Source organism: Galleria mellonella, unplaced genomic scaffold (genome assembly GCF_026898425.1).
Source record: "Galleria mellonella isolate WM207_F2 unplaced genomic scaffold, CSIRO_AGI_GalMel_v1 utg56, whole genome shotgun sequence".
Taxonomy (NCBI): Eukaryota; Metazoa; Arthropoda; class Insecta; order Lepidoptera; family Pyralidae; genus Galleria; species Galleria mellonella.
This window is the reverse complement of record NW_026442117.1, coordinates 4,475,692-4,501,528: the sequence shown is the minus strand read 5'-3', so window position 1 is coordinate 4,501,528 and position 25,837 is coordinate 4,475,692. Positions and strand designations below refer to the sequence as shown.

The 25,837-nt window shown below is 32.3% G+C and overlaps 5 protein-coding genes across 9 annotated transcripts in view; 3 read left to right on the top strand and 2 right to left on the bottom strand.

The window, feature by feature from the left end:
• LOC113516165 (SH2 domain-containing protein 4B-like) overlaps nucleotides 1-8,413 on the bottom strand; it is a 106,336-nt gene extending 97,923 nt beyond the window's left edge. The window contains exon 1 of the mRNA XM_052899050.1: nucleotides 8,264-8,413. The gene's annotated coding sequence lies outside the window, so the exon portion shown is untranslated. The remainder of the gene's footprint in view (nucleotides 1-8,263) is intronic.
• A 4,177-nt stretch (nucleotides 8,414-12,590) lies between these two features.
• On the top strand, nucleotides 12,591-13,506 carry LOC128201613 (uncharacterized). The gene is made up of 2 exons (XM_052899124.1): nucleotides 12,591-12,925; nucleotides 13,035-13,506. Exons 1-2 carry the CDS (start codon nucleotides 12,865-12,867, stop codon nucleotides 13,379-13,381), a joined length of 408 nt encoding a protein of 135 aa, XP_052755084.1. The 5' UTR covers nucleotides 12,591-12,864; the 3' UTR covers nucleotides 13,382-13,506.
• Nucleotides 13,507-13,624: 118 nt separating this feature from the next.
• On the top strand, nucleotides 13,625-18,402 carry LOC113515982 (glyoxylate reductase/hydroxypyruvate reductase). Its single transcript, XM_026900299.3, has 3 exons — nucleotides 13,625-14,145; nucleotides 14,871-15,132; nucleotides 17,336-18,402. The coding sequence occupies exons 1-3, from the start codon at nucleotides 14,003-14,005 to the stop codon at nucleotides 17,969-17,971; spliced, it is 1,041 nt and encodes a 346-aa protein (XP_026756100.2). The 5' UTR covers nucleotides 13,625-14,002; the 3' UTR covers nucleotides 17,972-18,402.
• Nucleotides 18,403-18,490: 88 nt separating this feature from the next.
• On the bottom strand, nucleotides 18,491-19,737 carry LOC113515983 (thioredoxin domain-containing protein 15). The gene is made up of 2 exons (XM_026900300.3): nucleotides 19,536-19,737; nucleotides 18,491-19,385 (listed from the first exon to the last, which is right to left on the bottom strand). Exons 1-2 carry the CDS (start codon nucleotides 19,579-19,581, stop codon nucleotides 18,556-18,558), a joined length of 876 nt encoding a protein of 291 aa, XP_026756101.2. The 5' UTR covers nucleotides 19,582-19,737; the 3' UTR covers nucleotides 18,491-18,555.
• A 699-nt stretch (nucleotides 19,738-20,436) lies between these two features.
• The window catches only part of LOC113516166 (NPC intracellular cholesterol transporter 1), an 82,962-nt gene continuing 77,561 nt past the window's right edge, over nucleotides 20,437-25,837 (top strand). For 4 of the 5 annotated variants that reach the window (XM_052899119.1, XM_052899121.1, XM_052899120.1 and 1 more), the window contains exon 1: nucleotides 20,437-20,717. In XM_052899119.1, the coding sequence (XP_052755079.1) occupies nucleotides 20,637-20,717 (81 nt within the window). In that variant the 5' untranslated portion in view covers nucleotides 20,437-20,636. The remainder of the gene's footprint in view (nucleotides 20,718-25,837) is intronic. The other variant, XM_052899122.1, reaches the window with a different exon arrangement.

Here is a 25,837-nt window from a genome sequence, read left to right as displayed (position 1 = left end):
TATGAAATTGAAAAGAAAACAATATAACATCTGCTCCATAGAAAGAGAATGCCAGGGTCATAGATTAATAATCCTTAATCTATGGTCTTTTCAAATTACCGGGCACTTATTCAACGCATGGGGAAAGAGGTTGTCATGGTCGAAACAGTATACTCTGTTATGTCCATGGTACTGCTCATGTCTATAGGCGACGATTACTACTTTCCATTAGGTGGGACGTCAGCTTTTTTGCCATTCTAAGTTGCATAGAAAACCTTATAAAATCTACATTTTTTACCGTATTTTATGGAACAGCAAATCTGCGAAATGTATTGAGACTTTTGAGGTTGCATTTACTTCTTTTTCTACTAGATTTTTTTTTACAACACAGGGGGCAAACGAGCATGCGGCTCACCTGATGGTAAGTGACTACCGCCGCCCATGATCACCCACAACACCAGCGGCATTGCAGGTGTACTGCCGGCCAAATTTATTTAGTCCTACATTACAATTTGTTGTTGCACTTACCCACTTCCTATTTATTTTCCTTCCGAAAAAAAATTGTCGGAAGTGAACCATTACTATTAACGATTGACTAAGTATAATCTACGCTTTATTTTCGTACGTATATGAACGACAAAGGAGATTACAGCGTAATTGACAACGTATAGCAAATAGAGACCTTGGTACAGACCTTCTATTGGAAACACGCATCGATGCACACTCAACCGGCGCTATACAATAAATACTCCGCTTATAACTACGCCAATAAAAATAATTGATTCTGAATTCTATTAATCATGCAACAAGGAGGTAAATTCCAAAATCATAAAACTGTTTACTTTTCTTAATTATACAGTATATGTAACTGTAGGCTTGCAGATATTATTTTTAATTTTGCTTGAGTCATTATGATATTGCCATGTTTAAAAAATTAATCAGATATTTACTAAAATTTACTGACATGTATAAATTTATCTTTTAACTACGCCATATTTAGGAAAAGGTATAATATAATGAAAACTACCGTTTCCCACGAAGAGTATTTCTACAAATATAATTAGATACATATTAATAAAAATATAAATAAAAAAAAACAAAATTACAAGAAACGAAAATAGGCGACTTTATAACTAAATAGCAATTACTTCCATGCAACCCATACATACTTCATCATTTACTAACATTGGTTAAATTATAACTAACAAAATGGACTTTATGTTGTCTAAATAAATTATTATTATTATTATCTGTCAATAGATTTGTTTGTTATTTGTCAAAAGAGGATTATAAAAAAAAAATTGTGTGTATTTTTAATAAAATCATTTTCAAATAAAATACCTAGTTTAATTCCCACGTTACAATTATGCGTTCCGTTTCATTTGAGTGCGTGAAAGATCGGGTTAGGCGTAACGGTGACGTCCAACAGAACTGTTAGCTGCTCCGTACCGGGACCACATTGTACATTGTAGCTAACATAGTTGAAACGTTGCAAACTAGTTTGCGACGCGACGTGTGGCTCGTATCTGCTGAACTAATTTCTCCTACTAATATAACTGCGGGGTGAAATCGTATTCATTAGCATTGTTCTAAAGGACTGGTTTAACAGTAAAATTAAATATTCTCACCAAAGAAATATGTGTCAAAAATTTACAAAAAATTCAACTTATTATATTAGGCTGTGAAATGAATTCCCTGTCGAAGTATTCCCCAAAGACTACACTATAAGATTTTTCAGAAAGGGTACATTAAGGATTCAGGGTCAGTAACTCGCACGTTATAGCCCCAGTATTGCAGGCATCCACAGGCACAGTCACTATTTAGCGTCAAATGATATAATTATATTATTTAAGTGAAAAGTTTAGTGTATGTGTAAATAAATAAATAAATAAATAATGGGCTGTACGCTTGTATCCCACCATTTATAAACAAAAATTGTCTGTCAACTAGGCTGTACTATTGTAGCGAACGTGATACTCGACATGTGTTTTTGACTCACAATTTTTATACAATTCGGAACAGCGAACAGTAAAGTGATTTAGTTGATGGAAAGTGCCAATCGTCACCGATCATCAAGAACATCGATTTGCCAAATGGTTGAGACTGGTGGAGAACACCGTCCGGTGTTAAGTTCGCCAAATGTACATAGAATTTTACTGTGCATTAAAATTTAAATAAATAAACAAATAAACATTACAGACAACACAGTGTGTGCTATGCCCCTGTACCCTGTAATTTCACTGCTATATAGCTTCGACAGAAACACAGCCATGCAAGTACACAGTTACTTTATGGTATAAACACTCATGTTTCAATGCACAGTTCATTCGAGTGCATGGGTACCTAGTGTGCCTACTTATGCAGAGGACTTTTATACAATATTACTCTAATTTTCGCTCTACAATTGGCCAAAAAAGAAACGCCTAACAATATATAAAGATGAATGATTTTTCTGTAACCTATTATTATGTAAAATTGTCCGAGTAGGTTACGCAAGAGCACTTTCGTTGTTAATCCTCTTGACAGCTTCAAAACCAGTTCTAGCAGTTTTTTCTACCAGTATGATAATTTGGAATGCTTTGTCTTGCTTTAATATAATCATAACTTTTTCTTGATTTCATTAATGAGGATCTAGTCTTATGTAATAACGTTTGTTACTACATCTGGGTCAAAAGTTACCTGATTACGACATAAAAGCATTTCCGAATCTATTTCAATACTAATAATTTAACTACAAACTTACCCCCTTATTTATAAAAACTAAAACCTCCTACAAGACCTATTTTAACTATTACACTGTTTTGTCACTTTCATTCTAACTGTAAATTTAGCACCAAAGAAAGAGACAAAACAGTTCAATAACTATAATAGGTTTATGAGAGATTTGACGTTTTTATTAATAAGAAGGTTAAAGAGTCGAGGTAGGAGTACTATACATTGACAATATTTGATTACAACAATAAATTCGCGTTACAGTGACATTAAAATAATAAAAATATTTTTCCAAAAACTAACACCTCTTCGCCATTTTTATTTTTATCCAACCGTCTTCATGCCTAACGCCAATTTTACAATTTAAATTACAAGTCAGTAATCTTAACTTTATAACTACATTACTACTAACTACAATTGTTCTATAGTTGATTAATACGATAGATTAAAACCTTAATTAAAACCATATTTTTGACACGCCCTGCACACTGTTGACGAAAATAATTTAGACTGATATTATTGTGATTTGCTATAATTATTCCCCTGATTGAAATATGTGGCAAACAAGCGGACCGACCACCTGATGGAAAGTGGTAACCGTCGCTTATAGACATGAACAGTACCATAGACGTAACAGAGTATGCTGTTTCACCCCTAATAACCTCCATGCGTTGCCATTCCTGAGGACTCAGGTATATTCCCCTGTACACTGTAAATTCACTGTCATATGGAAACACAGCCATGCAACCAACTGCTTCACGGTAGAAAAGCGAATAAGTTGTAAATGCATGTTCAAAAACTATTTTCTTTTGGGAAAACAAAACGCTTATTTTATTGTATTTGCAGAAACAGAAAAACAAAATATAAATTCTTATCCTAAAACATGCTGAATCTATGAAATGTTTACAGTTAATGATTTAATTTGCATTTTATTGCATAGATACGCGAACGATGACCATCGTACAAGTGATTACTTGCTCTGTGGTACAAATATACTCACTAACGAAGCTAATTGTAACAGTGTTTATTAAAAACATTTCGATTTCACTCGGTGGCGGTGCAGTGGCTGAGTGGCTGCACGTCCCGCGCCCGCACCTTAAAAAAGTTGTAAATTAAAAAGTTGACGCGTTTCGTTGTTGCTAATGCGGAGGTAAATCGTGCATTTCCCGCTGTCGCGACGTTGCTAAATATCTTCGCTGCACTTTCGTGTGCGAATCTTCTAATTACTCAGTAGAAAGTCACCGCTGCGTTTTTTCATCAGACGATTTGCGGAGCCGGCAACGGCAGCGGAACGATTTTTGTGCGTTACTTTATTATTATTACGTTTAGATTCCGCACTAACAAGATGAAAGTCTGATCACACTTTTAATGAATTCCGTTTGCATTCCTGTGAACGCAGACAGGAGTGGGACGCAAATAACTTCAGTTGCCAACCGAGAGTTTATTGGCTCACTGAGTTTATGTAACTAATTAATTAAAAAATATCTCTATTGCTGCAAATATATAATTGTCGGAGAAAATATTTCTGGTAAAACTTGGTAAAATATGTACGAGTAGAATGACTATTAATTAAAAACATTATTCTGAATCTATCCTTTTTAAAACCTGCGTGTCGGTGACCGAAACATTTAGTGTTCAATGGAAATATACAGCTGAAATTAAAAAATCTAATTTCATTTTTAACTAAACAGCTTTTTTTATAAGTCTTTATAGATGAATGATAATTCGAAAGGTAAGGTATGATAGGTGAAAATGAAAAGGCGGGTCAATTAGCAGTGATGAATACACCTGGAATCCAGTATAATGATTTCCATGGGAGACCACGTGGAAATCGACCTAACAGGGTATATTGCTAACAATAAAACTAGAACATAAAAACTAGTAGTCCGTATTGCTAACAAACCTTTCCTCCTAATAACTTTATGTTAAACTGATACGCTGCTGATTTACTTTAATAATATGAATTGAATAAAATGTTATTTAATCGCGAATGATTTAAAGAACTTAATTTGTAGAATACCTTTTTCTCTCTTTCTCCTACGCTCCAGTATGGAGCTCTATAAAGAAGTATAGAGTCTTACGAGGTTGGCAGCACACCATAATAATCCCCTTGTGTTGGACGACGGAAACCATATCAAATTAGACAGACCATCAACTCATTTGCACCATAACAATAAAAGCAATACAAAAAAAATGCTAATTTCTTTTACGTATCAAATCCCTATGTGATCTTCAATACTAATACAAGGTATGTAATTTATTTTTTTATGCAACTTAAAATGCCAAACAAACTGACGGCCCACCTGAAGGAAAAAGGTAACCGTTGCCTATAGACATAAACAGTATCATAGACCTAACAGAGAATACTGTTTCGCCTATGATACCCCCTATGCGTTGCCATTCCTAAGGACTAAGGTGTTATAAGCTCTGTACCAATCATAAATTAATACAAATTTACTGCCATATCCCACCCTTCAAACCGAAACACAGCCATGCAAACACAATTGTTTCACAGTAGTAACACGAATGGTATTGAGGTACTAAAGCACACATTTTCTGTACAAAGTCTCCCTCTAGTACTAATACTTACATTGGGGGAAAGGGATTGTTAGTAATGGAGACTGAGAATCCCATTGCTAGCAATATACCCAACCAAGTCGACCTCCTCGCGGTTCCCCCTGGAAACTATCATGGTTAATTCCTAATGAATTCATCATGATGGGCGAACTGGCCTGTTTTCATTCTCATCTATCACCCTTCACTGGTGCTCCGCCAGCGTATCCCGTTGGCGTAGGCGGGGTTGCCATACCATTTTCACCCATCAAAAAAAAATACTTACATTAAAGAATTTTAAACAAACATAAATACATACAAACCTTAGACGTTAACACTATTTGAAATTCAACTAAACTATTTTAATTTTAACAGGGTATTAATTAACAGAGATTATCTGTAATGCCCCGTAGTAATAATTCTATTAAATTTTCTAACACTGACAATGTTTCATAACGACAGCCTTGATAACTCACTAATTACCTAAATTAACGCATTTTTTTATTTTGCATTAAATAAATGCAAGTGGTGAACGCTTTCACAATACGCTTAGATACTACGTAATAATAACTATTTTGGTGAAGTCGTAAATGTGTTATATTTTGTTGAATGCTTGCCGAAGTAGAATATTTAATTGAAAAGACTAGTCATTAAGTCCTTTAATCATTATATTCGAATAATCATTACGAGATATACCTACTATATCGCTCACGGGGGGAAGGGATTGTTAGTAATGCGAAATACCAATCCCATTGCTAGCAATAAACCCTGTCAAGTCGATATCCACGTGGTCCTGGAAACCATCGTGCTAACTTCCAGATATATCACGACGGGCTAACTGACCTGCCTTTTCATCCTCACCTATCATCCCTCACTGGTGCCCCGCCAGCGTATACCGATAACGCAGGCGGGGTTACTATTCCATTATCATCCAATAAAAAAATCATTATATTTATTACCAGAATGCTGTGAATACCTATAATAGGTATGTGCATTAATATTGTATTATATTTAATGTTTGTTATACCTATATGTTATAATGCAATATGGTGTTGGTGTACCTTAAATAAATGAATAAATAATGAATACCAGCTATAACCTACCTGCAATTTCGCTCACATGAATTAGGTACCTACTATAAAATAAAATCGGTAAAGTGCAAGTAGAACTAATACTTCGAGAGTTCGTACCTAAAATATTTATTATAATTAGGGTTCAGATTCAGATTCTTTATTTGCATTAAACATGGTTACATTAGATGTTTGGTTGTGTACACTTCGAGCTACATATTTCACCAAAATACTGGTATGCAAAATCTATTAAAATACTATAACCTAGTCATTTTGTACATAATATAGGTTTGCTTAGGTCTTCATAATTACGGGAATGAGCTCCCGTCTCAAATTTTCCCTTTACCATATAATATGGGAAATTTAAAAAAACGAGCCTACAAATATTTAAAAGGCCGGCAACGCACAAGCGACTCCTCTCATGTTGTAGGTGTTCATTACCCATCAGGAGGGCGACGGTAGCCGCTGTCCATCAGGTGGACTGTCTACTTGTTTGTTTTCCTAACAATAAAAAAAAATACAATAGCCAAGCTATTTGGAAGAAGTACACCTATGTATGGTAGAAATGTATGCGCTTATGTATACTGATTTGAGGTCAGTTTTAAAAACTTTTTATCCCGAAATTAGAATGTTTAAAATCAGCATCTGTAAGGTTTTGATACAAAGACCGTATCTATGCTAAATAACTACATAAAAATAAAAAAGAAGGCTTATACTTGACTATATCGAATTACCAAAAAAAAGCTACGAATATACTCTATACCTATATTTTTTTTCATTAAAATAACCTTGAACAATCTAACCTTCTATTCTCAAGGGTAGAGCTCTAATTACCCCACAGCATAATAAATTTATTTTATACAAGTCAGTATAAAACATTTAGTTTTAATCGTTTGTTTTACTTAAATGTACATGCTATAAACTCCTAATAAAGTAGATAAAAAATTAATGTAACTCTGGTAAGATTTCCAAAGTTTTTTTTTTTTTTACTGGATGACAATTGAATGGTAACCCTGCCTGCGTTAACAGTATAACGGTGGGGCACCAGTGAAGGATGATCGGTAAGAAAGAAAAAGCAGATCAGTTAGCCCATCGTGGAGGTGGACTTAACAGGGTATATTGCTAGCAATAGGACCGGCAGTCCTCATTACTAACAATCCCTTCCCCCACTCTTTAATACATTAACAACCAAAGCCGCTTTTATACATGGCAGTCTGCGATGTGTGAGGAACTATCTCTGTCTACCTACTCTACTGTCTATCTACTAAAATTTAATAGGTGACAGCAAACAGGTGCTTAAATATTGTAAGATTTAAAGACATATATGACAAAAAATTACAGCACACTCGAAGACTGTTCCATTGGCTTCATGTGTTATAAGTGTTCAAATCATAGACTACAGAGATTACCATTAGATGGACTGTATATCGTTGCCCTCATTTTATTTTAAAAAATTGTCACCAAATGTAATTTCTGCTAAGTATCCTGGTCATCAACATGTTAATAGAAAACTGTACATAAGATTGCAAACAATATCATTTGTCTCGTTGCAAAAATGAATCAGCGACGCTGAAAATACGTATACTTTTTGTTATATGTAATTAATTCTTTACTTTGAAACTATATAATTGTTAATTATTGAATCCGATTGCATATACCTACCCATTAGATTATTGATATGATAATTAACTTCAGAAGCGTTTTTATTTTTCACCGCTGTACATAAAATTAAATAAAAAACAATCTATACTTGACTACATTAAATAATGAAGTAGTTAACGAGTAGTTTTCTAACATTCATATGGCAATTATAATTATTGAAATCTAGAGATTATCCAGTATATCTTGACATATATTTTTACAACGAAATCCAACAAATATATTAACTAATGATACCTGTTTTATCTGAAAGCTGTATTTTAAAGGTAGTAATGTAAAATGTATCTTACCTAATTACACTGTATCCGCACATTGTAATCAAGTAATCAAATCATCACGACCAGTGACAATACGCATGAAATTGGCTGTTTGCAACACGCACCTTAGCTCGAGTTCTATAAAATTTAAAATTGTGAAAGCAACCCGACCTCCCGACAACGCGATGGGTAACCGACTGAATTGTTCTGGTTATGGTTACCGGTTACCAAGTTTCACTGCTTTGTTTATTTCTGAGACCTGTTAGACGGCATATGGTTATGCCCTACTTATGGAGATGTACCTATAAAATTATTCAATGCCGGATTAACTTAGTTACATAATATGTATACATATATCTATATATATATATATATATATATATATATATATATATATGTATGTATGTAGATATATATAATTTCTAGAAATATATACGATCGAGAACTCTATGTAGTCCCCCGGGAATAATCGTAATAGTTTAACTAACCCGACTATCATCCACCATCCTTATTTGTTATCTGGACTTGTACTCGTATACTGACAGCGTGTAGTTGCGTACTGATAGCGCAGATAGAGTTATTATTTTGCTTTCATGTACAATAAATACCAATTCGTAGTTTAACGTAAAATAGTAAAGTCTTAACACGAATAATCAACCATACTTACTTTCTCGCCTTATACGACGCAGAGTAGTCTTTTTGAACTATATAGACGCCGCAGCGCCGGCGCGGTCAGAAAACGGTGCAAATATGCTTTTAAGATTATATTATGTACAAATACTAGATATGAACCTCATAAACATTTAACAGCTTAAAAAATATATTGGAATCCATTCTCATATTTGAGGATTTTATCAGCTTAGCCAATATAAAAAATAATATTTATAATAACTGATCATCTAACTATTCTTAGTTTGATCATAATTTGGTATAAAAATATTATACTTTTGATTGGCCTAAGTAGCGCCATCTATTGTCAGCTTCAAATACTTTTAATTAAATTTGCAAAAAATCTATAAATTTTAGCAGTTGATAAGCAGACTGCTAATTTCTTTAATTTTGACAGAAAGTCATTCATTCAATCACAAGTATTATTGTCTTTCATTCACAGATAACAGAGTATCTGTCTACTGATATATACCTTGATTATATACTCTTTCATTTTTGTGATCATGTTCCAACAAATCACAGTCACGAATAGAGATGGGCAATCCACCTGGGTGGGTTTAAAGTCTGGTGGGTAAAAACCGGGTGTTTTGGGTTTATTGGGTTTAAACCCCATAAACACCCAAATTTTTGGGTATTTATGATTTTGTACTTCATCATCGTCATCTCAGCCGCAAGACGTCCACTATACTGGACATAGACAATATTATTATGCAGCCTACAGAATAAAAAACTTTTAATTTGATTTTGAGTTTATTAAGAAAGAGATGAAAGTAAAATGTAAAACTACAGTCAATCACTGTCAGATTCAGAGTTATTACAAGCGATGAATTGTATAGGTTCGATAGGCTCTATTTCGTCTAAACTGTTATGTTCATTTACTTGCTCAATGAAAGCTTCTAAGGTATTTTCTTCATTAAACTGAATGTCCTCGCATTCAGCTTTATGTTTAAGATTCCAGTTATAACAAATGAATGAAATTTTTTCAGTTCTTTCAGTTGTAAGTCGATTTCTTTTGTTATTATGTATGTAGCCTTGGATACTAAAGGAACGCTCAGTGGCTGCCGAAGTACAGGGAGCTGATAGAATACGAATCGCTACTTTGCTTAACTCAGTGGAACCACAAATACCTTTCCACCATATTAGGGGCTCAATGCTATCTAATGAGCTCCATACAAATCCTCTGGCCCAAAAGTTTTCTTTAGCTTTATAACACGCCAAATCTGCCATTACATTTGACAAACTTAAGTGTTGGCTTAAATTGTAGATAAACTCCATACCCTTAAGTTCTTCCTCTTGAGTAAGTTCGACTCCTAGAGTCCTGGGGTCTAGAATATATGCTGCAAAATGTATTGGCCTCATTGCCATATTGCATCTTGAAGATACTGATGTTAGAATCTGCTGTTTGCTTTCTTCGCTCAATGTCGAAATCTCATTTAATGCAAAACGTATCTTAGCTTGTACATCTCTAAATGTAATGTATGTGCGATGCAAACGATTCTGGTCGCTCTCTAAGTAAAATATGCTTTCAGTGACTGGTTCCAAAATACTTATACATTCCCCTGTCTTCGTCCAGAAATCATCACTTAGAATTAAATCTTTAATATCTCTTGAAATTACCACATCTTCTCTAACTGTTAATTAATAATAAATAATAAGCTATCTTATTTGCTTTCAAACTTTTTAACGAAGTAACATGACTTCCCCATCTTGTAGCACAAGGCAATTTTAGTGTTTGTGTAGAATCTTCACCCTGCCTTGATTTTATCAACAAGGAACTTAATCGTTGACTCCTTTTAACAGTTTTTATTATATTTATGGCTTGCATAATAAACACAGTTACTTCTTGTATCTTTACAATATCTTGGCACAACAAGTTAAGGATATGTGCACAGCAACCGAGAGGAACAACATGTGGATATTTGAGTTTTGTTAATTCGAATGCCTTTTGTATATTTCTAGCGTTATCGCCAATAAGTACAAGAAACTTATTTGCTCCATACACTTTCATTACTTTTTCAACTTCTTGGCTAAGGTATTCACTAGTGTGAGGATTACTTTCTGTATTCAAACTTTTAACGTATGCAGGTTGAGGTTTTGATATAAGAAAGTTTATTATTCCTTCATTTCTTAAATTAGACCAGCCATCGCACTGAAGGTGTAAGTAACTACAAGCATTTAGTTCCTCATTTAACTCAAAACGCATTTCTCTATATATTTTATCTAAGTATTTTGTCGCTAAAGCTTTACGTGAAGGTATTTTAAATTTTGGTTGCAATTTTTCGAAAAATTGTATCCATAAAGGATGTTGCACCATCGATAATGGCGTCCCTGTTACAAATATAGCTCTCGCTAATTCTGTTTTTATATGATCATCGGTGTCTTGAAACTCAGCATTTATTGTAGTGTTAGCAGACGACGAGGGGCTTATAAAAGAATCATTTGTCTCTATCTCTGACAGTCCAGACATTTTGGTTTTGGACGAGCTATCTTTTATAAGTTTCATAGAGTCTTTTAATGTTTCTGGAGATTTTGGACAAGTGATAAGATGTTGAAGCATTTTGGCAGCATTACTGAATTTGTAGACCTTATTACAAAGCTTGCAAGAAACAGACTTGTTTGGTAAAGTACGGTAGTGCTCCCATATGCGTAAATCTTTAGGTCTCCCCATTGAACCTAAAAAAATGAACGATGATTAGTTGGTCTGACGAAAATTCAACAATAGAGTGCCTATTTTTTTACAATGATTATTTCTTGTTATTTACAATAAATTTATTAAAAAAATAATAAAATAAATACAAAAAACCTTTGTAAAATTACATCTCCTCGGAGGATTAAACGCAGACGCTAGTTTATTATCGTATTGTTCTGTATTTTTCTCAGCAACTTCTTTAATTCGATTAGGTACTTACGCATATTATGTTAAAAATAAATATCTAGTACACATCTTAGGCTATCCACCATTATTATCCAATGACGACTCTCAGCTAACTATGCACTATCATCCAAAATAAACGTGTATGGAAAATTTTATCCCAGTCGGTTGAGGATTGAGGATAATTGCATCAACATACGAACATACCTACATACTTTTATTTACATAACGCAAGCTAAATAAAAGCTTGTAATAATACATCTAATTTTAAGTTAAAATTGTTAAGTGATCATGATATAATTGTATCATTCAAAAATCCACTTACCTTTAATTATTTCTTGTTCAGTATAAATATTATTTCAAATCTGCTCCCTTAATATGCACTTTTTTACTGCTTTTCCTACCTAACACGTTACCAGGAAGTCACGTTACCAGAGTCAGAGTAATAGTGAACACGTTTGACAGTGATTGTCGTCGCCTCATATTCAGCGTCGACGAATAGGGGAATCCCCAGTCATAATGTATTGCATGCGTGGCGGTCTTACTTCAAATCCATAAACAAAGAGATAATTACAGAACTCGATACTAGATGGCGCTGTTTTTGTTTGAAGAAAGTTTGCGGGCTAAAATACATAGAATTTCATCAATGACTTCCACAAAGAACAACATTTCTGTTTTTTCTAAGTCCGTATCTCTTCCGTATATTTCATAAGATATAAGCTTGGGCTACATTGTTATGCAACGTGATTTTGTCGCTGTATATATATATATATATATATATATATATATATATTTTTTAATGTACGATCGTAAAGATTATGATCGTAATTCGCACAAAAACATACGACTTTTTGGTTACCTGGCAACATTTTTATTATGAAACGAACATGCTCACATCATCAGTCACATGCAACAATTTATTGGGGATTTCCCCTTCACATCTGGCAGTCCTGCTTGCTAGAATATAGGTAAGTCAGCCACAGTTACTGACGATCGATATTTAAAGGGTATTGTTTTTGTGCTAAATATTTCATAAAAACGTTATTTAATACTTTGTGGATTATTAATTTAGTTGATAATCACTGGAAGTAAAATGGATGCTAATTTGAGAGATCAAGATCTTCGTATAAAACAGTTAATAAAAGAAAATCTACGTAAGTACTCTTTTTATACCTAGGTAGGTAAGGTATAATAAACACAAAAGGTACTTAGATCGCGTGTGTTCGAAGCATTTATTCTAATAAATTTAATTTAAAATTGTAGAAAGAAAAAAATGTCTGCCAAACCGTAGCCGAAGCCGATCTCCAAATATATTTGGCGATAGTGAGACCCAGTGTCCAGATGATTTACCCAGCGTCGTCGCAACAAAGAAAAAAAACGAGGATAAAGTAAAAGAAAATTTACTGAAAGAAGAAACAAACTGTTCTAAATGCTTAATTTATGGAGAAGAGGATAAAAGAAATGAGTATTTCGGACTGTTAGTGGCTCAAGAATTTAAATATATACGGCCATGTGTGCGAACGAGGTGTTATGAAGAAATTTTAAAGTATCTACGGGAAGCAAAAGGCCAACATGTTGATCAACTGCAACATGAAAACACTGAAAATTAATTACTTTCATTTTATTATATATAGATTTTTAAAATTTCCTGAAATATTATTAGTTAACGTTTTATTTAATATTGTAGAATTGATCAATACAATTTATAAAAATAATTTATTGGTATTACTTACATATTTTCAAAAAAATACGTAAAAACCTATTTTTTTGGGTGATTATGGGAGTTTATGGGTGTTTATTGGGTTTTTACCAAAGCACCGGGTTTAAACCCGGTGCTTTGCCCATCTGTAGTCACGAAACAAAATTGCTAATTTATTTATTTTATTCAAGGTTTTCATTTACTTAGGTATTCCAGTGATTTTTGATACCAACAAATTGTTCATATTATGTAACTGATAACAACGAAAATTTGTGTATTATCATGAGCGCACTATCATTCATAAAGTCGACAAAGGGCAAGGTTATCCTGGCTACAGTGGCTGCTCTTCACATTACAATTTACTTCGCAAAACCATCATTTTTTAGAGGCGAGAATGAGCTAAAGTCATTCAGTTCTCCGCCTAAATACATGCCTGAGAAGTAATCACAGTGGCCTTCGAGTAACGTAGCGTTTATAGCGCAAAAAAGAAAATAGGAAATTCATTTAGAATATGCGTACTGTTTTTCTCTAGATGATCTATAAAAGCGTTGTCGAATTTTCAGCGAGGTTAGTTTCTTACAGAAGTTTAGCTAGAAAGATGAGTTCAGGAAGACCAATCGTCTATATCACTCGCAGTGATATGCCAGAGTGTGGTGTGAATTTACTTAAAAAAGAGTAAGTGGTTTATAAATTTCTTACTTTTTTACAACACGACCTAATCAGTGGATACTCTTAGGACCTACTTTTTACAGTTTTAATTGTATCTAGTTATATATTTTACTTCAGGATATCCACTGACCAATATGTCTGGTTTACTACTAGATTTATTTTTTTAAAGGTTTATTTTGAAGAATAAATTTAAATAAAAATATCTTGTATGTAATCTTGGATATACCATCTATGTACAAAATACTTTTTCTTTTCATATAACTTTTTAAAAATCAATTAAAATATTTAATAAACTATATAATTTAATGACAGGCCGTATAGCCCTGGCATAGAATAGACCACCTTTCCCATGGGTGTTATTGAAGATGTCTAAGAGAGGGTGATGGATGGGCAGAAATGACCCTATTAAACCATCTCCAAAGCTCAACTGCAGTTGCCAATCTGCGTGCTAAGCATGGCGACTACTGACAAATCCCCCTAGAGGAAGGCTTATGTTCAGCAGTGGACAGTTAAAAGCTGATATGATGATAATGAGAACTTGATCCACTTTTATTGAATATATCACAAAAACCTTAAATGAAATTTGTAATAAATTTAAACATTAAATAAATCAATTTTTGATTTATAACACTGTCTGATATTAGCAGGCTGTCTTATGGTCAGATCAATTAATCATTTGTTTACATCTAATTACTTCGTATTGAAACTGAATATTCTTGTATAATTTCTAGGTGTGATGTAAAATACTGGCCAAAACCATCACCAGTGCCACGTGAAGAATTCCTCAAAGAAATATCAGGAGCTGCTGGCATCTATTGCTCCCTCACTGACAAAATTGACAAAGATATACTTGATGCTGCTGGTCCCAGTCTGAGGGTGGTAGCTACCATCTCAGTTGGATATGATCACATTGACGTGCAGGAGTGCAAGAAGAGAGGCATCAAATTGGGATATACACCTGACGTTTTAACTGATGCCACAGCTGAACTCACTGTAAGTTGGTCTAGTTATATACATATATGTTAATATATGAAAATTAGATATTATCCATGTAGGTTCTAGCATAGAATAAGCCACCCTTTCCTTTCCCATATGTGTCGTAAGAGGCAACTGAGAGAGAGTGAAGGATGGGTAACAGCATTACTCTTAAAACATGTCCAAAGCCTAACTGCGGTTGTCAAACTGCCTGCCAAGTGTAGCAACTACTGGACAAAACCCCTTAAGGGGAGGCTTTTGTATAAAAGTGGACAGTTAAAAGCTGATGTAACGATAATGATATGAGGTGATAGTCTAAGGACTATCTAGTTTTTTTAAAGATAAAAATTATTGTTTATCAATGGTAGGAATTAATGCAAATATTCCTACCTATGTGAACTATGATAGTTTACTTAAGGTATCTTGACATTTCAACCAGGTTACACCAGCCTTGATAATTGAATTGACTAATGTAGCATTGGTATGCCTTTACTTCCAAGACAATTTTTTTCTACCCAAAGTATAAACTATCCAACATAAGTCTAAAAGTTAATAGATAAAAATTAATTGCTAACCCCTCCTGCACCATTGGTTTATGCTCATAAAGCACCAATGAGGTATAATAGATGACAATAAAGTTGAATCAGTTGACTCATCCTGGCATATTCACTAGGAATTAACCACAATAGTTTTTTTTGGGGGAAAGGGATTGTTAGTAATGGAGACTGAGAATCCCATTGCTAGCAATATACCCAACCAGATTGACCTCATCGCGGTTCTCCCTGCAAACTGTCATGGTTAATTCCTGATGAATTCATCATGATCGGCTAACTGGCCTGTTTTCATTCTCATCTATCACCCTTCACTGGTGGAGCACCAGAGTATCCTGTTAGCGCAGACGGGGTTACCATACCATTTTCACCCATCAAAAAAAAAAACCACAATAGTTTTCTGGTTTAGTTGTCACAATAATCTGGCTGACTTGACTTCTTTCTTACCTGTCGTTTCTCAGTAATGCGCCACCAGTGTAAGCCAAATGGGATGCACAGATGGGAATACCACCCCATTTTTATCCATTACAAAACACCACTACATGATACTAATGGGGGTGGGTTATAGCAATTTCTATATATTTTAATTACAATATCTATATACTTCAATAATGTAAAAACTTCAAATATGTTAAAAGTCTGTTATCCAAAAAATTATATTGGATAACAGATTTAACATATGCAAAAATATGTTAAATGTTATTTAACCAAAATAGGCAATATTGAAATGGGTGATGACCTTTTTTGCACCATCAATGTTCATAGGAACTCAATATATAGATATAGGATCAGTATCCATATTACCTATTACTACTTAATACCTTTTTTTTTTCATACAACTTAGAATGGCAAACAAGCTGACGGCCCACCTGATGGAAAGTGGTCACCGTCGCCTATAGACATGAGCAGTACCATGGACATAACAGAGTATACTGTTTCGCCCATGATACCCCCCATGCGTTGCCATTCCTGAGGACTCAGGTGACATTCCTCTGTACCCTGTAAATTCACGCCATATTCCACCCTTCAAACCGAAACACAGCCATGCAAACACAACTGCTTCACGGTAGAAACATGAATGGGATAGAGGTGCCCAAGCAATCGACTTTTGTGCAAAGTCTCAATAGCCTACTAGTTAATATCTACTTCTATAGATGCTTTTTAAGAACGATAAAAGTAGTACAAGAGTATCATTACTGTTCAAACATGTCTATTGAATAAGACATCGCTTTCATACATTTCTTCACAAATAATGTGTGTTAAGCAGACTTGTTTGAAATGCCTGCTTATTTGTACATTCATGACACTAAATGAGACACAATAGAAGTCCATTGTTGTTTTGTTTGTTGTTACAATTATGGTTGACGAGTGTCCATGAATATTTTAACTTACCTAACATATGTAGCTGTTCAGAAATTTTAGTTATTTATTTATTCTTTATTGCACAATAAAACTTTGTACAAGTTAAATATATTATTAAATATATGACTTGAAATCATTAAATAGTGATATTTGCAACAATTTAAAATACTTTGATGTTTTATAAAAAATCTAAAAAATTATATTAAAATACTTTATTGTATTCAATAAGTCTATAATCTATTGCAGTTATTTATTATTAATCACTTTTTATACAGAAGCCAAATAGTTTTTTTTTTTTCGAATTTCAGCTGGCTCTTCTATTATCAACATCACGCCGACTGCCAGAGGCTCAACACGAAGCACAAACAGGTGGTTGGGTATCATGGGCTCCAACTTGGATGACAGGCCCTGGACTAGCCGGTTCCACTGTTGGTATTGCAGGTTTCGGAAGAATCGGTCAAGCTGTCGCCAGAAGGGTCAAAGCTTTTAATACAGCTAGAATACTATATTGGAATAGAAGTGTGAGACCTGAAGCCAAAGAAATCGGAGCTGTTAAAGTCAACTTTGATGAATTATTAACTGAGAGCGACTTTGTAATATGCTGTGCTGCATTAGTTCCAGAGACCAAAGAAATATTCAACAAATCAGCATTTGAGAAGATGAAGAAGTCAGCTATTTTTGTAAACACCAGTCGTGGAGGCACTGTTGACCAAGATGCTTTGATTGAATCTTTGAAAAATAATACCATAAGAGCTGCTGGTCTGGATGTAACTACTCCTGAACCTTTACCTTTAGATAGTCCATTATTTAAATTAAAGAATTGTGTTGTACTGCCACATATTGGCAGTGCATCTATAGAAGCCAGAGATATTATGAGTGAATTGACTGCTAAAAATATATTAGCTGCTATACAAGGCACTGATATGCCTGCAGAAATAAAATGAAGTTTTACATTGTGTATATATATATATATATATATATATATATATATATATATATATATATATATATATATATATATATATATATATATATATAAATATGTGTATCAGTACACAAATTCTATGACTAATTGTTAATATAATCAATGTTATTATTATAAGCAACTATGTGTATAATTGTTATTTTTTTATAACTGCTATTTTCTCAAATACATATGCATTTTTTACATACATACCATATTATTAATAAAAGTATAAAACTTACTATAAATTTGTTTAAATGTTAGTATTTGTCAATATATTTTTTAATTGTAATTTTAAAGACATGAAAATTTTATAAGACATGAAACAGTTCAGTAACTGAAGAATTTTAAAAATAAAATAGACAAATTCATTTTATATTCAATGAATGAATGATATTTGCTTGTATTTAAAACTAAAAGAAGAAACAGTTACAGTTTTTCTTTATAAGGGGTGATGAAATCTAATTAATAAGCTATGATTTAAATAATATTAGAAAAATATTTTCAAATAACCATTTATTTTCATTATTATAACAAAACCTGCACTTAATAAATTATAAAAGACTAATCATTGTGTTCATGCTGTGCTTCACTCTCTCTCCAATTGTTCTGCACCATCTCCACAATCATCCTCCACCACTTTGACTGCATAAAGTAGTATACAGAACATATTATAATGAATGACCAAGATAATACTAAAAAGTAGTCTGTATCATTTTCAACAACACTCGATACAGGGCCTTGAAAGTCCTTTGATGTGACTAGTAACCCTTGTGGATTCTTCCCAGTAATTGCATGTACAAATTTACTGAATGACTGTATGTTGTATTCTGTGCCATTAAATTTCCCAACAGGTCGTCCATTGTGGAACATTTTTAGTGTTGGGACACCGACAATGCCATACTGAGCATTTGTACCATGATGCTTCAGTGAATCCAAAGCAACCATTTTAACATTAGGGTATGAGCGTGCTAATGCATTAAAATGTGGTGCTGCATGAGCACTAAATGGACAAGCTTTCGCATAGAACATTACTAAAACACAATCTGCCTCCATATCTCTACTTGTAATGTCTGGTTTGATTTGTAACAGTTTTGATAGGTAGCTACTGTTTATAACTTCAACAGAAGGCTCCAACTGTTCATTTGCGTCGAAGATGTCTTTACATTTTACAAGTTTTTTTGTTTCATTCGCTGAGTGAGTAGTATTTTCTGCTGTTATGTTTGCAGAAGTTACATGGTTGTACAAGTTGGTTAGAGTTTTGTTGACATCAGAAACTACGTTAGAAAGTAATGATTCAGACTCGTCAACATTAGGAACATCGCTGTCCAAATCCGGCGTGTCGGACAAAGGGTCTTCCTGAACATCGAACTGCTTTGTACTTGTAAACAAACCTGCATCAATACATATATTTTTAGAAAACACTACTTACAAATTTATATTGTAAAGTTAGTTAACTTGAAAACACTTAAATGATAGAAGTAAAATTAAACAGATATTACTTAAATATAGAAACAAAAACAATACAAGTCATTGTTACGTACCCAATATGATTAAAAATGTAAGTATTGTACTTAAAGACATAATCATAACGTATTAGCATTAAAGATTAAATACTACACCGAATACGTATCGACAGTAAAATACCGATAGATTTCAATATTTTTGAAGTCGAATCATGTAGAAATGTTATATATTTGAAGTTTTATATAAATTTGTTATGACATTTTTCTTTTTTTTTTCCTGTGTCCAAAGAGCAAAGACTGAAACATAAACAATCAAAAATGCATTTAAGACTAAGAACATTTCTAAAATAATTGATTTTCGTCTCGTCCATAATTCCGATGCAAAAAAAAAAGAAATTTCAATTTTCAATAACATCATCTTTCTACTCTTATCTCACTTAGTATCACAACAATGGGTAAAAAATAAATTTAGAATAATGGCGCCTAAAAATTTTTTACTACAAAAAAATATAGTGATGTCTAGTGACTAATAATATTGCCTCTGCCAAACGATTTAGGAACTAAAATTAAAATTACAAAATGTAAAATAATCATTTAGTTATCTAAAAAATATTATTATAAATAGTCGTTTAATATAAGCATTATATTAAGAATATGTCGCTAATTAAATGGACATTCTTCTGTCCCCTTATTCCCATTTAGGTCCCCTTATGGAAATTCTATAGCCTTACAGAAAAAGAAATTTGCCATTATCGTTATTAAGTTTCTGTCACATTATTTTTTTAATAGGGAACATCATTAGTATAAATTCATCACAAATTAGTACATATTCTAAATCACATTTATTTAAAATTCGGTTGTTTCAATCACAGATTAGAGAGATAAAAGATTAGGTTATTACTGTAACCTGTATAATCTGTGGCGTATCTCCCTCCTCCAAAAATTTCAGAATGTTTTTAGTCCTCCTCTCACTGCGTTAACATTCATTCTATCATTCATTCATTTTATACAATTTCATATCAACTAAAATCCAATCATTCAACATCCGCAAGGAATGGTGGATGATAGTGCGTCGTAAATATTTTGCGGAAAATTATACAAAGAACATAATATAGTGTATAATTATGATATGACAAAACCTTGTTATTTAAATAGTTAAATTGTGAATATTGTGCAACAATGGCTGGTGTTTGTGAGAAGTTCTCGAAACGATTTCTGCCCTTATTAGGGTGTATACTACTGATTCACGTAGCAGAATATGTAAGTACCTACTGTATTACCTACACTTGTTTTGCCGTTCTGCACTATTAATTTTATAGAAAAGTTATGATTTATGTATCAGCATTGCGTGGTTTACTTACGTATTCAATACGGTAGCACTCCATTTCCTATTGTCAAAGTTTTCACATTCCAATTCTATAAATCTACCTTCTGCAATCTAGAAAACTAGAATATTGTATCTGTTTTACGTCTCAACACGACTCCTCAGCAGAGGCAAATCTACATAACAGTTCCCTTGAGGCGTCCTTCATCTTTTCCGTTTAATTAGTGAATTGCTAAGATTATTCTTGTATGCATAAATTTGTATGCATAGAGTTGTTTGGTTTGGAGTGACAATTTATATAGTATAAATTACAAAGTAATTTGTATTTCTCCTATTTACCTCATTTTGTACAAAAAGTAAACAAGTTCCTAGAATAGGTTCTCTTTTTTCAATGTTATTATATAATTAGTTTTTGTTTTTCTTTTATTTATTTAATTATTTAAGAAAAAAATTAATAATGAGAATTTGACAAAGAATACATATATGATATTTTTCTAGTGAAAAAAGAAAAAATAACAATATCATTAATAAAAGTGAACTGAATTTATAATTAAACATTTACAGAAATTTCACATGACATAAGATCTAGAAAATATCGGAATACATACAAATATAACATGCAATGACACAACTAAAAACATAGTATTAAACTTGTATTTTCTTTGACTGATAAGGAATATCAGTCTGCAACTTTTCCATTGTTAGTATTAGCTCAAAGTTGTTGATTTTTATTTGTATTTACATAGTATATATAGACAAGAATATATATAGAAGAAATGCTAATACCAAAAATTTAGTTTATATTTTAAAAGATTTATAGGTAAATGTGGTATTTAAATGATTCATTATAAATAAATATGTTAAATATGTCATATATATATAAGTCACATGACTTATAATAATAGTCAATATAATATTAAATATGATTTAATTAGATTTGTTAATTACACACTTTAATTTATTGTAACTGTTGTGTTTTTTGATGGTCGTTTTTATTGGATAATTCTCTGAACTCATCATGTACCTATTATAAAAGAGTGATAATTAAAAAATATTTTTATCATATATTCTTAATATTCGAAATCCTTACATATTTATCTGTTTGCCCAATGAACTAAATAGTTGTATTTACATTATAGTGTTCATTTATTTACTTTAAATAGATAAAGGATTTTATTTGAGACAATACAATACTATCTGTCATAAAAACTAGAGCTGTTGAAATAAGCTTATATTTTTATAGTAATCAATATTTCTAAAACTAAAGCAATAGTTGCCATTTTTTACAAACTTTTACAATCTATTTGGGTTTGAAGTAAAATAAAGATTTTTAATCACTATCATTCTGATTTATCATTTTATTTAATTAATACTTAAGTATAAGTGTTATTATATTCTCAATAGTTATATTAGATGGTTTTATATGTTTGAATTAGAGTTAAAATTATCCTATGTGTGTAGGGTGATCATATATGTAAAAATAAAACATGTGATTGATTAACAAACATCCAGACGTATTCACAAATTTTAATATTTTTAATATTAAGAAGCAAGGTAATAAACTCCCGCATAATAGTTGAGTAATTAAATAGTTGAAGAGCTTAGAGGGAAGGTTTCATGTTTGAAATATATAAAGGTATATTAAGATTTCTTCAGGGTTGGCAATGCACACATACTACTAGTGTTGCAGGTATCCATAGACTACAGTAAACATTTACCATCAGATGGACTATATGCTTATTTGCTACTTTCGTGGTATTAAAAAAAAAATTATCAACTTATTGTTGGTTAATTCTGTAATATTACCAGATTTACACAGGCCTCTAAAAGTGACTGTAGCATTCTAGTGATGCGACACCTGCCAATCTGTCATACTCAGGTATTTCAACTCATTGTTTCTTTAGCCTACATACATCCTTTGTATATTAGGTTCTCAGTTGACTATCCTTGGGTCATAGTACTACTTACCATCAAACAGCCTATCTTATTGTCTTTGTTATATCATACTATATCATCATCATCATCATCATATCAGCCTTTAACTGTCCACTGCTGGACATAAGCCTTCTAGGCATATTTTGCCACTAGGCTTTGGAGATATTTTAAGATGAATGCTGATGTCCATCCCTCGCCTTCCCTTAGTCACCTCTTACAACACTCACGGGAAAGGAAGGGGTGGCCTATTCTATGCCAGGACCAAATGGCCTATCATTAAGTTATATTGTTTATTAAATACTTTAATTACTTGTTATTAAGTATATATAAGTATTATACTATATATACTAGAGGAGAATAATTAGCATACTGTAATATCTTTAGTAAGGTGCCTTGGTATTGGTAAAGTCTATATGTATTGTGTTTTGTTTGTTCATTTATTCATCTCTTCTGACATCACAAGGATGAAAACATATGCTAATATAATGTATTTAAATTCAGGCATCACATGTATCAAGCTGTCATCTTTATCCTGTTAATAAATAATGTTAAATGTCCTCTATTAGGATTTTCATTTATTAAATACATAGCAACTGGTGTCTGGTTACCAGACGAATGGAATGATGTATGCCAATCAGTATCAGACAGAATTGACCAATTAAAATTAATTTATATCAATAACAAGATGTATGTTACCAATTGGTTCATAATAAGTATAGATTGACCCTCATTCTGTTCTAATTGTTAGAAACAGTAATTTAATAATATTTAATGAGATGTGGGTATGTTTAGTAAGTGTACGCGCCCTTTTTCCTATAGTGCGCCATTTATCAACTCCTTTAAAATGGCCCATAACATGTCACTTAGTTTATATGATTTCAAATAAAATGTACCAATCCCAATTATATATTAGATAAATAGATAGATAGATTTGATTCCTCCAAAAAATTACAATAGTAAATTTATTACAAATATAAAGAGTTGCAAGAAATAATCACAATGAAAAAACAATGGGCGACCTTATTGTAAAAGCAATCTCTTCCAAGCAACCTTTACTAAGTTATCCTTCTTATTAATATTGTGTGGAAGTAAATTTGTTTATGGCCTATTGACACCTTGTCAATATAAAATTTGGTATAGATATAATATTGAAGATGGAGGAGAACAGACTACTTTTTTTATCTTAGTTGAGGGAATTAGGGTGCACACTCCATTTGTACTTTATAAGTCTCATAAGATATAATCAAATTAATGTAGTTGAGCCCTTTATGAGAACCCAAAATATATTTTTATGTTTATAAACATTTCATTACAATGTACAAGCAAGTTTTGAACTTGAGTCGGTGGAGTGAGTATGAGAGGCTACGAATCTTTTTTTACTCATGTGTTTATCAGAAGAATATACAATTTTAATAGAAAAACACTTGGGAGGATATTAGTGATTTTATATTCACCCTGTATATGTAAAACATATGCTAATAATAGTCTTCTGATGGTAAGAAGAACAAAGACAATACTACAGACGTCACTATTCAAACTTCATACAAAACTGACACTATTTTGAGATGAAGAAACTGAATATTAATGAAATTAAATTATTATTTATAATTAACAATTGATTAAATATTATATTAAAGAAAATCACATGAATGTGTGTAATTAACAATTAATTCATAATTATTTAATTTAATAATTAACAATAATCTGTTCTATTTATCTGTCTTATTTAAGATCTGTTCTCTTGTCTGTGGAGCTCTTGCCACTCACTACGATACTATTTTCAACGAGTCTCTTCACCTCTTGATATGACATGACACCAACTTTTTCCTTGACCTGCCTGATATAACTGTGCCTTGGTCTCCTTGTTCCCCTCCTTCCTTCTATCTTACCTTCTATTATAATGTTCATAACAAATATTCGTAGGGATCACATTTTTTTAATAATATATGTATGTATATATATAAATATAAACAATACTACAACCTTCTAGGACATTTTTTTCGTAATTATATGTTTGTTAATTGGATAAACCAATTAACAAAGACCGCTATGTTCTGTGCCACTTCATATAATGGAATTAAAACCAGTTTTTAATTTAGGTTAATATTTTTCGATTGTAAAATTTCGTTATAACCCGTTCAGTCATTTTCTCGTAATGATGAAACAAATATACAGATATCAGTTTCAAATGTGACTAATTGAGATTAGTCCTCCTATAGAGTCCATTATTTACTTCTAGGGCCCTAGTTAATTTTTCTCAAAAAATTCAATCGACAGGTTTTTTTTAACCTTTACAATTTTATTATGTACTATAGACAATTAGATTAATTGGTGTTGCCCAATCGATGGCCGATCACTCTCTTATTTCAGTAGCCATTATAGGTTGTATATCTTACTTGCTCCCTTAACTTTCACTCTATATTTAAATATAAGAAATGTTTCCAATATACCAGGCAACCCTCAAACCGTCATAATTTTTTTTTATACAACTTAGAACAGCAAACAAGCTGACGACCCACCTGGTGAAAAGTGGTAACTGTCGCCTATAGACATGAGCAGTACCATTGACATAACAGAGTATACCGTTTCATCCATAATACCCCCCATGCGTTGCCATTCCCGAGAACTCAGGTATATTCGCCTGTACACTGTAAATTCACTGTCATATTCCCACCCTTCAAACGAAAACACAGCCATGAAAACACAACTGCTTCTCGCTAGAAACACGAATGGGACAGAGGTGCCAGAGGAAATGACTTTTATACAAAGTCTCTCTCTGGAAGTCAGCGAATTCCAACTATTCTAATGCTATTTAAACATACAAACTCTAATAAATATGAAATTGTTTGTAATATAGAATCTTAGTAGTTGTAAGAAAAATGTAGCATAAATTAGTATTGTTTTTATACTAGGTACATATTGTTAATTTCTTTTTTTCATAATTCTTATAAATTATTAATTACTAATTAATTATTTATTCACAGAAACTGTTCAAAGTGAATGAATAATTCATGCTCAATTGAAAAACATCTTAGAAAAATATATATTTATCATTAATGTTATTTATAAAGTTTCCAGATATCAGTAGATCTACCATGAAGCCTAATTCCTAAGATTTCGA

Coding starts and splice junctions, on each gene's coding strand:
- LOC128201613 (XM_052899124.1), top strand. CDS start 12,865: ATGGATGCTAATTTGAGAGATCAAGATCTTCGTATAAAACAGTTAATA. Junction 12,926..13,034: donor GTTAATAAAAGAAAATCTAC/GTAAGTACTCTT, acceptor TTAAAATTGTAG/AAAGAAAAAAATGTCTGCCA.
- LOC113515982 (XM_026900299.3), top strand. CDS start 14,003: ATGATCTATAAAAGCGTTGTCGAATTTTCAGCGAGGTTAGTTTCTTAC. Junction 14,146..14,870: donor GTGAATTTACTTAAAAAAGA/GTAAGTGGTTTA, acceptor TATAATTTCTAG/GTGTGATGTAAAATACTGGC. Junction 15,133..17,335: donor ATGCCACAGCTGAACTCACT/GTAAGTTGGTCT, acceptor TTCGAATTTCAG/CTGGCTCTTCTATTATCAAC.
- LOC113515983 (XM_026900300.3), bottom strand. CDS start 19,581: ATGATTATGTCTTTAAGTACAATACTTACATTTTTAATCATATTGG. Junction 19,386..19,535: donor TACATTTTTAATCATATTGG/GTACGTAACAAT, acceptor GTATTGATGCAG/GTTTGTTTACAAGTACAAAG.